We start from the raw sequence: 14,691 nt of genomic DNA, 5'->3' as shown, positions 1-14,691 counted from the left end.
GGCTGCGTGTGCTGCTTTTTATTTCATTAAAATCGGCCCAGCAGGGCCTGAGCGGCAGCCGCTGGCGGTGTTGGACGAGCTGAGCTCGTCCAGACCGCTCAGCTGGTTAAACAATACCAGTTGCCTGGCAGTGCTGCTGATCTCTTTGGCTGCAGTAGTGGCTGAATCACACACCTGAAACAAGCACGCAGCTAGTCTGACTTCAGTCAGAGCACCTGATCTGCATGCTTGTTCAGGGGCTGCAGCTGAAAGTATTAGAGACACAGGATCAGCAGGAGAGTCAGGCAACTGGTCTTATTTTATTTGATTCATACACACAACTGGCATTGTTTAAAGTGTACCTGAGATGGGAATAGTTGTGTATTTATACTTACCTGGGACTTCCTTCAGCCCCATAAGGTGTGTGGGTGCCCTTGCTGTCCTCTAGGGGAGCTCTGTTCTCTCGTTATTACCGCCGATAATGTCGCGGACAGTAGTGCTCTTATGCGCATGAACCAGCTGCGAGTCAAAACCCTGGATCAAGCATATGACTAATCCAATAAAAGCTGAGTCAGAGTACCTGATCTGCTGTAGTGATGGTCAAGTAAAGTCAATGTTTATGCAAATGTATGGGGCTTGAAAATAAACCAATCAAATTTTACCTCAGCGGGATTTGATTGGTTCATTTTTAAGCTGTATAAATTTGCATACAAATTTGCATATATCTGCATCAACTCGAAGTTATTTGCATCTACTTGACCATCACTAATCTGCTGCATGCTTGTTCAGGGTCTGAAATAAAAGTATAAAGCTACGGACACACATACGACTACGATCGTTTGTTGTGAACGACAAACGATCTTTTAATTGATGAAAGAACGACTTTACCACATACCAAACGCCGTCCTGATTACAGCGGAGCAGCACACAAGGAAGAGCGCAGTCTCCATCGCTGGGCTGTGGGGGGGAAAAACACACACGTAAGAGGGTCGGAAGGGGGTGTCACTCGTTTCTGGTCATTTTAGTGCCCCGGACGAGGATTTTTTATTCCACCCTCCCCTCTCCCAATCCCCCCCCACCAATCAAAATGAAATGATTTTGCTGGCACCATTAACAAATTGATAAATGATACACAGGAATTATGTTCTTTCTCCAAATAGGTCTACAAAGGATACATAAATAATTACCTTGCTCTCTGCTTCATCCTTCACTGCTCAGCCTGCTTGTTATCAGCCCTGATAAAATCCCCGACTGAGCATTCACTCTGGCTTTGCTCAGGAATCATTATAGCTGACTCATTATACCAGAGCCAGAAGGGGGCAGGCTTGGGCTTGAAAAGACATCAGAGAAGACAGACTGAGCTATAATGATTCCTGAACAAAGCCAGAATGAATGCTCAGTCAGGGATTTTATCAGGGCTGATAACAAGCAGGCTGAGCAGTGAAAGATGAAGCAGAGAGCAGGGTAGGTGTTTTTCTCTAATGTTCCCACTGATATATATGGTAAAATACATGAGGATGCTTCATCTCTGGTTCACTTTAAGGGCCAACCATTTTGAAAATCACCCTAAAAGCTCTTGTGCAATGATTGTTTACATCTGCGCGTTTCGATTGCTTTCCGCTTACCAAAGCGATGCCTGTACCATTTCCTGAGTGCTTTGGCTCAATGGAAGGTATAGGGAAATCGCTAAGCGATTGAGAAAGCACTTTGCATAGCGTTTTCCCGAGCGCTTTTAGGAATAAAAACATTGTATTTATTCTTTTCTGGGTCAAAAAGTTCACTTCCTGACTAACGCCAGGAAGTGAAAACCGTCATCGCTCATCAAAAGTGCTTAGAAAAGAGCTTACACAAATTTGCCCAATGCTCAGGAAACGCCGGGAATCGCTAGAAAATTTTGCGCACAAAAACGCTTGTGAAAGCGCTGGCCAATTCATAATGTGAGCTAGGCTTTACCAAATCCACATACAAACATTGCCTATACAGTGGGATGCGAAAGTTTGGACAACCTTGTTAATCGTCATGATTTTCCTGCATAAATCGTTGGTTCTTACTATAAAAAATATCAATTAAATATATCATATAGGAGACACACAGTGATATTTTAGAAGTGAAATGAAGTTTATTGGATTTACAGAAAGTGTGCAATAAGTGTGCAATTTTTTTTATCGTAACAACCAACGATTTATACAGGAAAATCATGACGATTAACAAGGTTGCCCAAACTTTCGCATCCCACTGTAATTACTATTAGGTGTGTACCACTTTATAAAGGCATTAGACTGTTTACGTATAGCCTGGGGCTTTATAGGTCGAGAATGCAAAAATAAATACAGACTAGACTTAAAACAATTACTGCTTAAAGGACATCCGAGGTGACGTGTGATATGATGAGACAGACGTGTATGTACAGGGCCGAGCATAAAAATAACTAAGCTGTGTTCCCTATTTTCTTTTTCTGCCTGAAAGAGTTAAACCTCAGCTATGCCGGAGACAGTTTGAGTCCGGACCAGATCAGACTATAGAGTAAACCCTCACTGATATGGAATTAAAGCCATAAAACACTTCCCTGGCAGTAAATGGCTCCTGAGAGCAGGAAATGGATAAAAAGTGTCAACAGTTCATAGATTTTAGCTCTGGCATACTTCAATGAATGTGTCATTGAGCAGTGCAATTATAGTTGCTCAAATTGAACAAATCTAGTCCACACTAAATTAATATTGATGTATTTATATGGCACTGGCATCTTCCACAGCGCTTTACAGAGTACATAGTCATGTCACTGACTGTCCTCAGAGGGGATTGGCACACACTGCAGTTAGTTTACTATCAGTACAGACACAGTAACAGCTTATAATGTGTATACAGGGGGTAGCAGAGATCAGCACCAGAGGCGTATCTAGAGGGGTACAGGCATGGCTCATGCCATGGGCGCCACAGCAACATGGGTGCCAAGCTTGCTCCTGTGCTGCGCCCCCATGCTGCACCACCATGCCTGCCCCCATGCCTCCCTATCACTCAGGCCTGAGATTAGATTACTTCTGTAATCTGAGGAGCATGGCTACTTAACTTATGTATGTAAGGTGCACTTGGCTTAGTGTTAGTAAAGAGGACAGATTGGGAACAGAGATATTTCCATAAAAGTACCTTCAGCAATATCCAAGCCATAAAACACAGGCAACCATAACACATGTAGGAAAAAAGGATGCTGTGTTTAGAGGGGGAGGGGCTTTTTAGAGGGGAACAGGGCTCTGACTGGGAGGGGGGGTGCAATTTTAGTGTATGCCATAGGCTCTGTATTACCCGGATATGCCCCTGATCAGCACACACTACTGCTAGTTTACTATCCGTACAGGCACAGAGTAACAGCTTATACTGTGTATACTGGAGGCAGCAGGGAATCAGCACACATTGCAGCTATGCAGCTAGTTTACTATCAGTACAGGCACAGAGTAACAGCTTATACTGTGTATACTGGGGGTAGCAGAGATCAGCACACACTGCAGATAGTTTACTATCGGTACAGGCATAGGGTAATAGCTTATACTGTGTATACTGGTGGTAGCAGAGATCAGCACACACTGCAGATAGATTACTATCAGTACAGGCACATAGTAAGAGCTTATACTGTAAATACTGGAGGTAGCTGGGATCAGCACACACTGCAGCTAGGTTACTATCAGTACAGGCACAGAGTAACAGCTTATACTGTACATACTGGGGGTAGCAGAGATCGGCACACACTGCAGCTAGTTTACTATCAGTACAGGCACAGAGTAACAGCTTATACTGTGTATATTGGGGGTAGCAGAGATCAGCACACACTGCAGATAGTTTACTATTGGTACAGGCATAGGGTAATAGCTTATACTGTGTATACTGGTGGTAGCAGAGATCAGCACACACTGCAGATAGATTACTATCAGTACAGGCACATAGTAAGAGCTTATACTGTAAATACTGGAGGTAGCTGGGATCAGCACACACTGCAGCTAGTTTACTATCAGTACAGACACAGAGTAACAGCTTATACTGTACATACTGGAGGTAACAGAGATCAGCACACACTGCAGCTAGTTTACTATCAGTACAGGCACATAGTAACAGCTTATACTGTACATACTGGAGGTAACAGAGATCAGCACACACTGCAGCTAGTTTACTATCAGTACAGACACAGAGTAACAGCTTATACTGTACATACTGGGGGTAGCTGGGATCAGCACACACTGCAGCTAGTTTACTATCAGTACAGGCATAGGGTAACAGCTTATACTGTACATACCAGATGGTAGCAGTGATCAGCACACAGTGCAGATAGTTTACTATCAGTACAGGCATAGGGTAATAGCTTATACTGCACATACTGGGGGTGCAGAGATCGGCACACACTGTATACTGGAGGTAACAGCGCACACACTACAAACTTTTAATTTGCCTTGTTTTCATGTAGCTCCCCCAGCCCTCTGCCCACTGGGACCACAGACAGGAGCCCGGTTTGGCTGATTAATGGCGGGTGAGATTGCGGAATAATAAGAGCCTGTATGAGTTAATGTTCCTCTCTCTGCGCAGTGTCTGTATCAGAGCGTACCAGGGGGTGTGCGCGCAGAATTAATGTCCCCCCAGGCACAACTGTTTATTGTACAGAAACAGGAGGGAGCCGGTTTCACCAGCAGAACAAATGATAGCTTTTTCTCCTGAGGATGGCTTGTTGCTTATGTCACAGCGAAACCAGGCGATCATATATCTTCCTGACATTAATCTATGTTACTGGCCCACATATAGCGCAGATTAGGATTCACGCCGCATTATATCATGCTTATTTCATTAAATATTACTGTTAAAGAGCCATTATATAGATTGACATGTACCTAATCATCTCTAAACAGGGAGGGCTTGTCTCGGGACCTCCCATTGAGTACACTGTTAAAGGGAACCAGAGGTGAGAGAAATATGGAGGCTGCCATATTTATTTCCTTGTAAACAATGCCAGTTGCCTGGCACCCCTGATGATCTTCTGGCATAAGAAGAGTCAGAACCCTGAAACAAGCATATGGCTAATGTAGTAAAACCTGAGGCAGCTACCTGATCTGCTGGCTACATGCTTGTTCAAAGTCTATGGCTATAAGTATTAGCCATAGGATCAGCAGGTCTCCCAGGCAACTGGTATTGCTTAAAAGGAAATAAATATGGCAGCCTCCGTATACCTCTTACTTCAGTTGTCCTTTAAGCAACCAAAAAGCATAATTATCCGTCATCATCAGCCAATACCCATCAGTGTCGTATTACCAAGACTCTACTGTATAATGTAACATAAGGCGTGTGGCTGTTCCTCTCTACCTGTATGTATCCTTGTGCAATCTGGGCCCTGGATACCTGAATGACTTGTTCCAACTGCATCAAACCCCCTCCCCCCCCCCACCCACAATCTTCGATCAAAAGGATGTAATACAGGGGTGAGCCTGGGGTGCCTGGCACCTGGGTGCAAGATTTTCTCTGGCGCCTATGGGAGTGGTTAAATTAACCACGCCCAACCACATAACCACACCCATGTCCTTCCTAATCACACCCACACCTTCCACCTCTTTATGCATGCATGTGATACCCCATTCCTACCCCTCTTCCATGGGCTTGCTCCTGGCTGGCTTTGGCTTCCTGTGAGTCTGCTAGTCTCTGGACTGACTCAGGCTGAGAGGCTCTGCGAGTGCGATGCAGTCACACACTCCATATTTATGGCTGCCTGCGACCACCCTACTCTCGCTCGCTGACGTCGGCTCCTCCCCCCTGCCAAGCCCAAGGTGGGCTGCCTGTATCTTTCCCGTTGCGCCACACAGCCTGCCAGTGTTGCCAACCTTTCACGTTATTTTTTACTGACAAATACCTAAAAATTTACTGACAAAAGATTTTTACTGACAACAATTCCCCACTAAATGCACATAAGAGACAGCTTTTCCCCATGTAAATGCACATAACGAGAGACTGCTTTTCACCAGCAAATGCACATAACAAGAGACTGCTTTTCACCAGCAAATGCACATAACAAGAGACTGCTTTTCACCAGCAAATGCACATAACAAGAGACTGCTTTTCACCAGCAAATGCACATAACAAGAGACTGCTTTTCACCAGCAAATGCACATAACAAGAGACTGCTTTTCACCAGCAAATGCACATAACAAGAGACTGCTTTTCACCAGCAAATGCACATAACAAGAGACTGCTTTTCACCAGCAAATGCACATAACAAGAGACTGCTTTTCACCAGCAAATGCACATAACAAGAGACTGCTTTTCACCAGCAAATGCACATAACAAGAGACTGCTTTTCACCAGCAAATGCACATAACAAGAGACTGCTTTTCACCAGCAAATGCACATAACAAGAGACTGCTTTTCACCAGCAAATGCACATAACAAGAGACTGCTTTTCACCAGCAAATGCACATAACAAGAGACTGCTTTTCACCAGCAAATGCACATAATGACAAACAGCCAGTGTCCCCAGGATATGTGCCCGGGATAGGTAGCCAGGGGGTATATGTGCCCGGGATAGGTAGCCAGGGGGTATATGTGCCCGGGATAGGTAGCCAGGGGGTATATGTGCCCGGGATAGGTAGCCAGGGGGTATATGTGCCCGGGATAGGTAGCCAGGGGTATATGTGCCCGGGATAGGTAGCCAGGGGGTATATGTGCCCGGGATAGGTAGCCAGGGGGTATATGTGCCCGGGATAGGTAGCCAAGGGGTATATGTGCCCGGGATAGGTAGCCAAGGGGTATATGTGCCCGGGATAGGTAGCCAGGGGGTATATGTGCCCGGGATAGGTAGCCAGGGGGTATATGTGCCCGGGATAGGTAGCCAGGGGGTATATGTGCCCAGGATAGGTAGCCAGGGGGTATACGTGCCCAGGATAGGTAGCCAGGGGTATACGTGCCCAGGATAGGTAGCCAGGGGGTAATATGTGCCCAGGATAGGTAGCCAGAGGGTAATATGTGCCCAGGATAGGTAGCCAGGGGGTAATATGTGCCCAGGATAGGTAGCCAGGGGGTAATATGTGCCCAGGATAGGTAGCCAGGGGGTAATATGTGCCCAGGATAGGTAGCCAGGGGGTATATGTGCCCAGGATAGGTAGCCAGGGGGTATATGTGCCCAGGATAGGTAGCCAGGGGGTATATGTGCCCAGGATAGGTAGCCAGGGGGTATATGTGCCCAGGATAGGTAGCCAGGGGGTATATGTGCCCAGGATAGGTAGCCAGGGGGTATATGTGCCCAGGATAGGTAGCCAGGGGGTATATGTGCCCAGGATAGGTAGCCAGGGGGTATATGTGCCCAGGATAGGTAGCCAGGGGGTATACGTGCCCAGGATAGGTAGCCAGGGGGTATACGTGCCCAGGATAGGTAGCCAGGGGGTATACGTGCCCAGGATAGGTAGCCAGGGGTATACGTGCCCAGGATAGGTAGCCAGGGGGTATACGTGCCCAGGATAGGTAGCCAGGGGGTATACGTGCCCAGGATAGGTAGCCAGGGGGTAATATGTGCCCAGGATAGGTAGCCAGAGGGTAATATGTGCCCAGGATAGGTAGCCAGGGGGTAATATGTGCCCAGGATAGGTAGCCAGGGGGTAATATGTGCCCAGGATAGGTAGCCAGGGGGTAATATGTGCCCAGGATAGGTAGCCAGGGGGTAATATGTGCCCAGGATAGGTAGCCAGGGGGTATAGGGTCCCCGTTTAGGTAGTGACAGGAGCGCACCCAAACCTCCCCTCCCGCCGCTGCTGCCTCTGCCGCCGCCGCTCCCCCCTCACCTTGCAGCAGCTTCAGACCTCAATCAGCGGGCGACCCGACCAGTAAGAAGGCGCCAGGCGCACCCGCTCTATATGCGGAAGTGATGTCACTTCCGCATATCAGTGCGGCGTGCTAGGTCCTAGCGCCCGCCCGCCTGATCGAGGTCTGACGCGGCGCCGGCGGCTAGAGGGAGAGAGGGAGGGAGCGAGCGAGCGGCGGCGGCGGCGGCGGCGGCGGCGGCCACAGGGGGGAGAGCGGCGGCCGGGCGGCGCCTCTCAGAGGCAGGCGCCTGGGTGCATTGCACCCGCAGCACCCGCCCAGGCTCGGCCCTGATGTAATACCTTGGTCACCCCCAGAGTCCACCTCAAAACCTTTGAAGACAGAGCCTTCTGTCATGCTGCCCCTACACTTTGGAGCTTCCTTCCACAACAAATCAGGACAGCTCCATCCCTGGAAGCATTTATGTTCAAATTAAAAAGCCACCTCTTTAGTCTGGCATTCATGAACACCTGATTATTTCCTCTGTAACACAGTCCAGCCTGCAACCCTGTATTAATCTGAGCTATATCTATGCGCTTTGAGTCCTATGGGAGAAAAGCACTTTACAAATGTAATTGTATTGTATTACTATTGTATTGTATGTATGGAGGAGGACATGGTGTGATCAGTGCGGAGTGATAGGTCCTCTTCAGCTTCGCAGATCTCTCTGCTCTCAGCTGCTGTGATCAGTGTGGGGTGACAAGTCCTCTTCAGCTTCGCAGATCTCCCTGCTCTCAGCCGCTGTGATCAGTGCGGAGTGACAGGTCCTCTTCAGCTTTGCAGATCTCCCTGCTCTCAGCTGCTCTGATCAGTGCGGGGTGACAGGTCCTCTTCAGTTGCACAGATCTCTCTGCTCTCAGCCGCTGTGATCAGTGTGGGGTGACAGGTCCTCTTCAGTTTCCCAAATCTCCCTGCCTCAGCCGCTGTGATCAGTACGAAGTGACAGGTCCTCTTCAGCTTTCCAGATCTCCCTGCTCTCAGCCGCTGTGATCAGTGTGGGGTGACAGGTCCTCTTCAGTTTCACAGATCTCTCTGCTTTAATCCTCTGTGATCAGTGCGGGGTGACAGGTCCTCTTCAGCTTCCCAGATCTTTCTGCTCTCAGCCACTGTGATCAGTGCGGGGTGACAGGTCCTCTTCAGCTTCCCAGATCTTTCTGCTCTCAGCCACTGTGATCAGTGCGGGGTGACAGGTCCTCTTCAGTTGCACAGATCTCTCTGCTCTCAGCCGCTGTGATCAGTGCGGGGTGACAGGTCCTCTTCAGTTGCACAGATCTCTCTGCTCTCAGCCGCTGTGATCAGTGCGGGGTGACAGGTCCTCTTCAGTCTCACAGATCTCTCTGCTCTCAGCCACTGTGATCAGTGCGGGGTGACAGGTCCTCTTCAGTTTCACAGATCTCTCTGCTCTCAGCCGCTGTGATCAGTGCGGGGTGACAGGTCCTCTTCAGTCTCACAGATCTCTCTGCTCTCAGCCACTGTGATCAGTGCGGGGTGACAGGTCCTCTTCAGTTTCACAGATCTCTCTGCTCTCATCCGCTGTGATCAGTGCGGGGTGACAGGTCCTCTTCAGTTTCACAGATCTCTCTGCTCTCAGCCACTGTGATCAGTGTGGGGTGACAGGTCCTCTTCAGTTTCACAGATCTCTCTGCTCTCAGCCGCTGTGATCAGTGCGGGGTGACAGGTCCTCTTCAGCTTCCCAGATCTCTCTGCTCTCAGCCACTGTGATCAGTGTGGGGTGACAGGTCCTCTTCAGTATCACGGATCTCCCTGCTCTCAGCCGCTGTGATCAGTGCGGGGTGACAGGTCCTCTTCAGTTTCACAGATCTCTCTGCTCTCAGCCGCTGTGATCACTGTGGGGTGACAGGTCCTCTTCTGTTGTACAGATATCTCTGCTCTCAGCTGCTGTGATCAGTGCGGGGTGACAGGTCCTCTTCAGCTTCACAGATATCTCTGCTCTCAGCTGCTGTGATCAGTGCGGGGTGACAGGTCCTCTTCAGTCTCACAGATCTCTCTGCTCTCAGCCGCTGTGATCTGTGCGGGGTGACAGGTCCTCTTCAGTCTCACAGATCTCTCTTATCTCAGCCGCTGTGATCAGTGCAGAGTGACAGGTCCTCTTCAGTTGCACAGATCTCTTTGCTCTCAGCCGCTGTGATCACTGTGGGGTGACAGGTCCTCTTCAGTTGCACAGATCTCTCTGCTCTCAGCCGCTGTGATCACTGTGGGGTGACAGGTCCTCTTCAGTTGCACAGATCTCTCTGCTCTCAGCCGCTGTGATCTGTGCGGGGTGACAGGTCCTCTTCAGTTGCACAGATCTCTCTGCTCTCAGCCGCTGTGATCTGTGCGGGGTGACAGGTCCTCTTCAGTCTCACAGATCTCTCTGCTCTCAGCCACTGTGATCAGTGCGGGGTGACAGGTCCTCTTCAGTTTCACAGATCTCTCTGCTCTCAGCCGCTGTGATCAGTGCCGGGTGACAGGTCCTCTTCAGTTTCACAGATCTCTCTGCTCTCAGCCACTGTGATCAGTGTGGGGTGACAGGTCCTCTTCAGTCTCACAGATCTCTCTGCTCTCAGCCGCTGTGATCTGTGCGGGGTGACAGGTCCTCTTCAGTCTCACAGATCTCTCTGCTCTCTGCCGTTGGCAGCCCAGCACCGGCGGTATTTTTAGCCGCTGGCAGAGGCGGTGAGGCCTTTATATTTATATAAACTTGTTCCTGACTAAGAATGTGTGCCCTTCCCATCCCCGACGCCGAGAATCCCCCCTCTCCTCTCCGCAGGGATCGCCTCGCTCTCCCCACCCCCCACCACAGATTCCGGCCAATCCAGGCGCTCGTCATACATTCCCAAATATTAAAGCGTCTTCTGATAGTGAATATGAGTATGTTAAAGAGGAACTGTTGCAAAAATCTTAAAATGTAAAACAAACACATACATACTGTATAAGAAGTAGGTTTCTTCCAGAGTAAAATGAGCCATAAATTACTTCTCTCCTATGTTGCCGTCACTTACAGTAGGTAGTAGAAATCTAACATTACCGACAGGTTTTGGGCTAGTCCATCTCTCCATGGGGGATTCTCAGCATGGCCTTTATTCTTTATAAAGACACTCCCTGAAAAAGATTTACATAAAGATGCTGGCCAGCCTCCCTGCTCACTGTACACTATTTGGCAGTTGAACAAAGCAACTTCCATTCACTAAGTGCTTTAAAAAAAAAAAAAAACTGAGATTGCCCCATGAGAAGATGGGCTAGTCCAAAATCTGTCGGTAATGTCAGATTTCTACTACCTACTGTAAGTGACAGCAACATAGGAGTAAAGTCATATATGGCTCATTTTACTCTGGAAGAAACATACTTCTTATTTGTATATGTTTTAAATGGTAAGATTTTGGCGACAGTTCCTCTTCTGTCATCTGTGATCAGGGTATACACAGTTAGGCCTAGTGCACACCAGAGCGTTTCCGCTGCTGTTTGCGATCTGCTTGCAGGTGCGGAGCGGCTAGGGTAATGCATTTCAATGGGCTGGTGCACACCAGAGCGGGAGGCGTTTTGCAGAAACGCATACTCCCGGGCTGCTGCAGATTTTGGATTGCGGAGGCGTTTCTGCCTCCATGTTAAGTATAGGAAAATCGCAAACCGCTCTGAAAAACGGCAGTTCAGAGCGGTTTTGCAGGCGTTTTTTGTTACAGAAGCTGTTCAGTAACAGTTTTACTGTAACAATACATGAAATCTACTATACCAAAACCGCTACACAAAACCGCAAAACGCTAGCTGAAACGCTGCAGAAAAATAAGAAAAAGCGTTTTAAAATCTGCTAGCATTTTGCGGATCTGCTAGCGGTTTTTGGTGTGCACCAGGCCATACAGCACACAGTGCTGCCTTCCATGAGGCCGCGGGCGGAGATGTAATATTGCTAGAGAAACGATAGGATTACTTCAGACAATGAAGTTCTCATCCTCAGGATGCTGCACAGGTTTCCTCCCTCCTCCCACCTGACAGCAATTGCTGCCTTGGCTATTTTTCAAAAGATGAGGTTAAATCAGAGGGACACCCTTCTAGCTTCATCTCTGAGCTTTATCTCTTGCCTGAACAATTTTCTGCAGGGCTTATACACAGGGCTGGATGCCAAGGGCACATAGGCCATGGCCTAGGGCACCACAGGATCAAGGGGCAGGTGGGTGGCAAGCTATACTAAGGACACCTGGCTACTTATACTGGAGGGAGGCGTGGTCATCAGGCTAACTTTATGGAAAGGGGAGCGTCATCTGGCTTCTTATACTAGAGGGAAGGGGGAGGGGTCATCGGGCTATCTAACTGGAGGAGGGGGGGGGGAAGGTTATCTGGCTGTCTATAATAGCTGGAAGGGTCAACGGGGTACTTATGCTAGAGGGAGTGGAAAGGGTCACCTGGATACCTAAATTGGCCGCTGGTAAAGGTCGCAAGTCGCAACCCCATTGGCGGGTCAGTCCTTATGTGCCTGCTTAGGCATTCATCCACATCATCTGGCGCGTACTGCGCATGTGCACAACTCCTGTGCTCTGCCTCTAATACGCACCAGGTGACGTGGACAAGCAGGCATGTATACCTGTGCAGGCGCAGTACGCACCAGGTGACGTGGACGAGCAGGTATGTATACCCGTGCAGGCACAGAAGGGCCAACCCGCCGGAGGGTCGCAATCGTTACCAGCAGCCAGCGGGACAACGCGGAAGACCGGGGCTGCGGCGAGGGACTGAGACTGTTGCTGGGGGGCTGGGAGAAGCCCCAGGTGAGGAAAATCTGTTTTATCAGTTTAGCATCTGAAGTTCTTTAACCTCCTTAGGGGTAATCCTGAGTCAGGCTCGGGGAAGAAATCGGCAGCTCAGAGTGGTAATCCCGTGCCTCAGTGAGTTATATGCAGGAGATGCTGCAGATCTCTCTGTGGTATGTTTTTTTTTTTTACTTGTTTTTAGGGTCTAAAAGCTTGTGAAAAAATTGCATGGCTTTTAAACCCTGAATCTGGAAATAATCATAATGGCCCAGTGCACACCAAAACCGCTAGCAGATCCGCAATACGCTAGCGGCTTTGGGAGCTGATTTCAGAGCGATTCTAGGTATGTTTAGAGAGGTTTTGTAAACATACCTAGCGGTTTTGCGTGCGGTTTTGTGTAGCAGATTACACATATTGTTACAGTAAAAGCTGTTACAGAACAGCTACTGTAACAAAACTAGCGTTTTTTCAGAGCGGGTTGCGGCTTTCCTATACTTTACATTGAGGACGAAACGCTTCCGAAAACCGCAAACGTGCAGCAGGAGGCGCGTTTGCGGCTTGGCAAAAACCTCAAACCGCCGGTGTGCACCATCCCATTGCAATACATTAGACAAGCGTTTTTAGAGGCGGATGCGGCCGGCGGATCGCTCCAAAAACCGCTCGGTGTGCACTGGGCCAATGTCAGGGAGGTTAAAGGACAACTAAGGAGAGAGATATGGAGGCTGCCATATTTATTTCCGTTTAAAGGGGAACTGAAGTAAGAGGTATACGGAGGCTGCCATATTTATTTCCTTTTAATCAATACCAGTTGCCTGGCTGGCCTATTTCTCTGCAGTAGTATCTGAATAACACCAGAAACAGTCAGATATGACTTTAAAGTCTAAAACACCTGATCTGCTGCATGCTTGTTCAGGGGCTATGGCTAATAGTATTAGAGGCAGAGGATCAGCAGGGCTGCCAGGCAACTGGTATTGCTTAAAAGGAAATAAACATGGCAGCTTTCATATACCTCTCTCTTCAGTTACTCCTTTAAGCAATACCAGTTGCCTGGCTGTCCTGCTGATCCTCTGCCTCTAATACGTTTAGCCATAGCCCCTGAACAAGCATGCAGCAGATCAGGTGTTTCTGACATTATTGTCAGATCTAACAAGATTAGCTGCATTCTTGTTCCTGGTTTGATTCAGACACTACTGCAGCCTAATAGACCAGCAGGGCTGCCAGGCAACTGGTATTGATTAAAAGGAAATAAATATGGCAGCCTCCATATACTACTCACTTCAGGTGTCCTTTAACTCGAACGTCAGGGCAGTACAGTGCTTTTGTGTCGCACTCGTGGATGACGTGTGCGCGCCAATTGAGTTAACAGCCAATTTGGGGGTGGGGGGGGAGGAGTGTTGGGATTTCAATGAAAACGTATTACAAAAACAGCTACTTTATGATAGTGGCTTTCATTCAACATATTGCAAAAATACAATGTATTTTTTGTGATATATTTTCAGAATCAAAATAGTTTTTTTTTTTTTAAATGCAAAAATAATTTTGGTGAATATTCGCAAACAACACTTCTATTCAGGAGAGGGGGGTGTCGCAGTGCAGGAAATGGGGGCGCTTGGCTCTAGTGTCAGAGAACTGCGAGATAAACGTTCAGCCATTCACCTCCTTATCAATCAGCCGCATCCACACCCAGCACTGCAGCGAGGCCAGGTCATGTGACCTCCAGAAACAGCTCCAGCCTCATCTCTGTTATCTTCAGAGGAAACCAGAGTGGATGAGCAGGAGGGGCTCTGAGTTATGGGAGGAAGAATCTGGAAGTCGTTTTTTGGGAAGATTTTTAATATGTGGGAATGTTAGCTCTGTCACAGTCCCAACTTTTACTCCAACAGTGATGCAGTCCCAACTTTTACTCCAGTGGTCACCTAGGGCTTGATTCGCAAAGCGGTGCTAAAACATTTATATATCGCTTTTCTCCTGGCGGACTCAAAGCGCTCAAGAGCTGCAGCCACTATGGCACGCTCAAGAAGCCACCCTGCAGTGTTAGGGAGTCTTGCCTTGAACTCCTTACTGAATAGGTACTGACCCTAGCCAGGATTTGAACCCTGGTCTCCCATTTCAAAGGCAGAGCCATTAACCTATACTTACACTAACCCCCCTCCTA

The 14,691-nt window shown here is 48.4% G+C and overlaps 1 protein-coding gene across 1 annotated transcript in view; it reads right to left on the bottom strand.

Annotated features, from left to right (window-relative positions):
- FXYD1 (FXYD domain containing ion transport regulator 1) overlaps nucleotides 1-14,691 on the bottom strand; it is a 66,419-nt gene that overhangs the window by 37,801 nt on the left and 13,927 nt on the right. Inside the window, exon 2 of the mRNA XM_068241788.1 lies at nucleotides 875-936. Within this exon, the coding sequence (XP_068097889.1) occupies nucleotides 875-929 (55 nt within the window). The 5' untranslated portion in view covers nucleotides 930-936. The remainder of the gene's footprint in view (nucleotides 1-874; nucleotides 937-14,691) is intronic.

Source organism: Hyperolius riggenbachi, chromosome 6 (genome assembly GCF_040937935.1).
Source record: "Hyperolius riggenbachi isolate aHypRig1 chromosome 6, aHypRig1.pri, whole genome shotgun sequence".
Classification (NCBI taxonomy): domain Eukaryota; kingdom Metazoa; phylum Chordata; class Amphibia; order Anura; family Hyperoliidae; genus Hyperolius; species Hyperolius riggenbachi.
The sequence above is the reverse complement of the archived record's forward strand: the minus strand, read 5'-3'. Positions and strand labels throughout refer to the sequence as shown.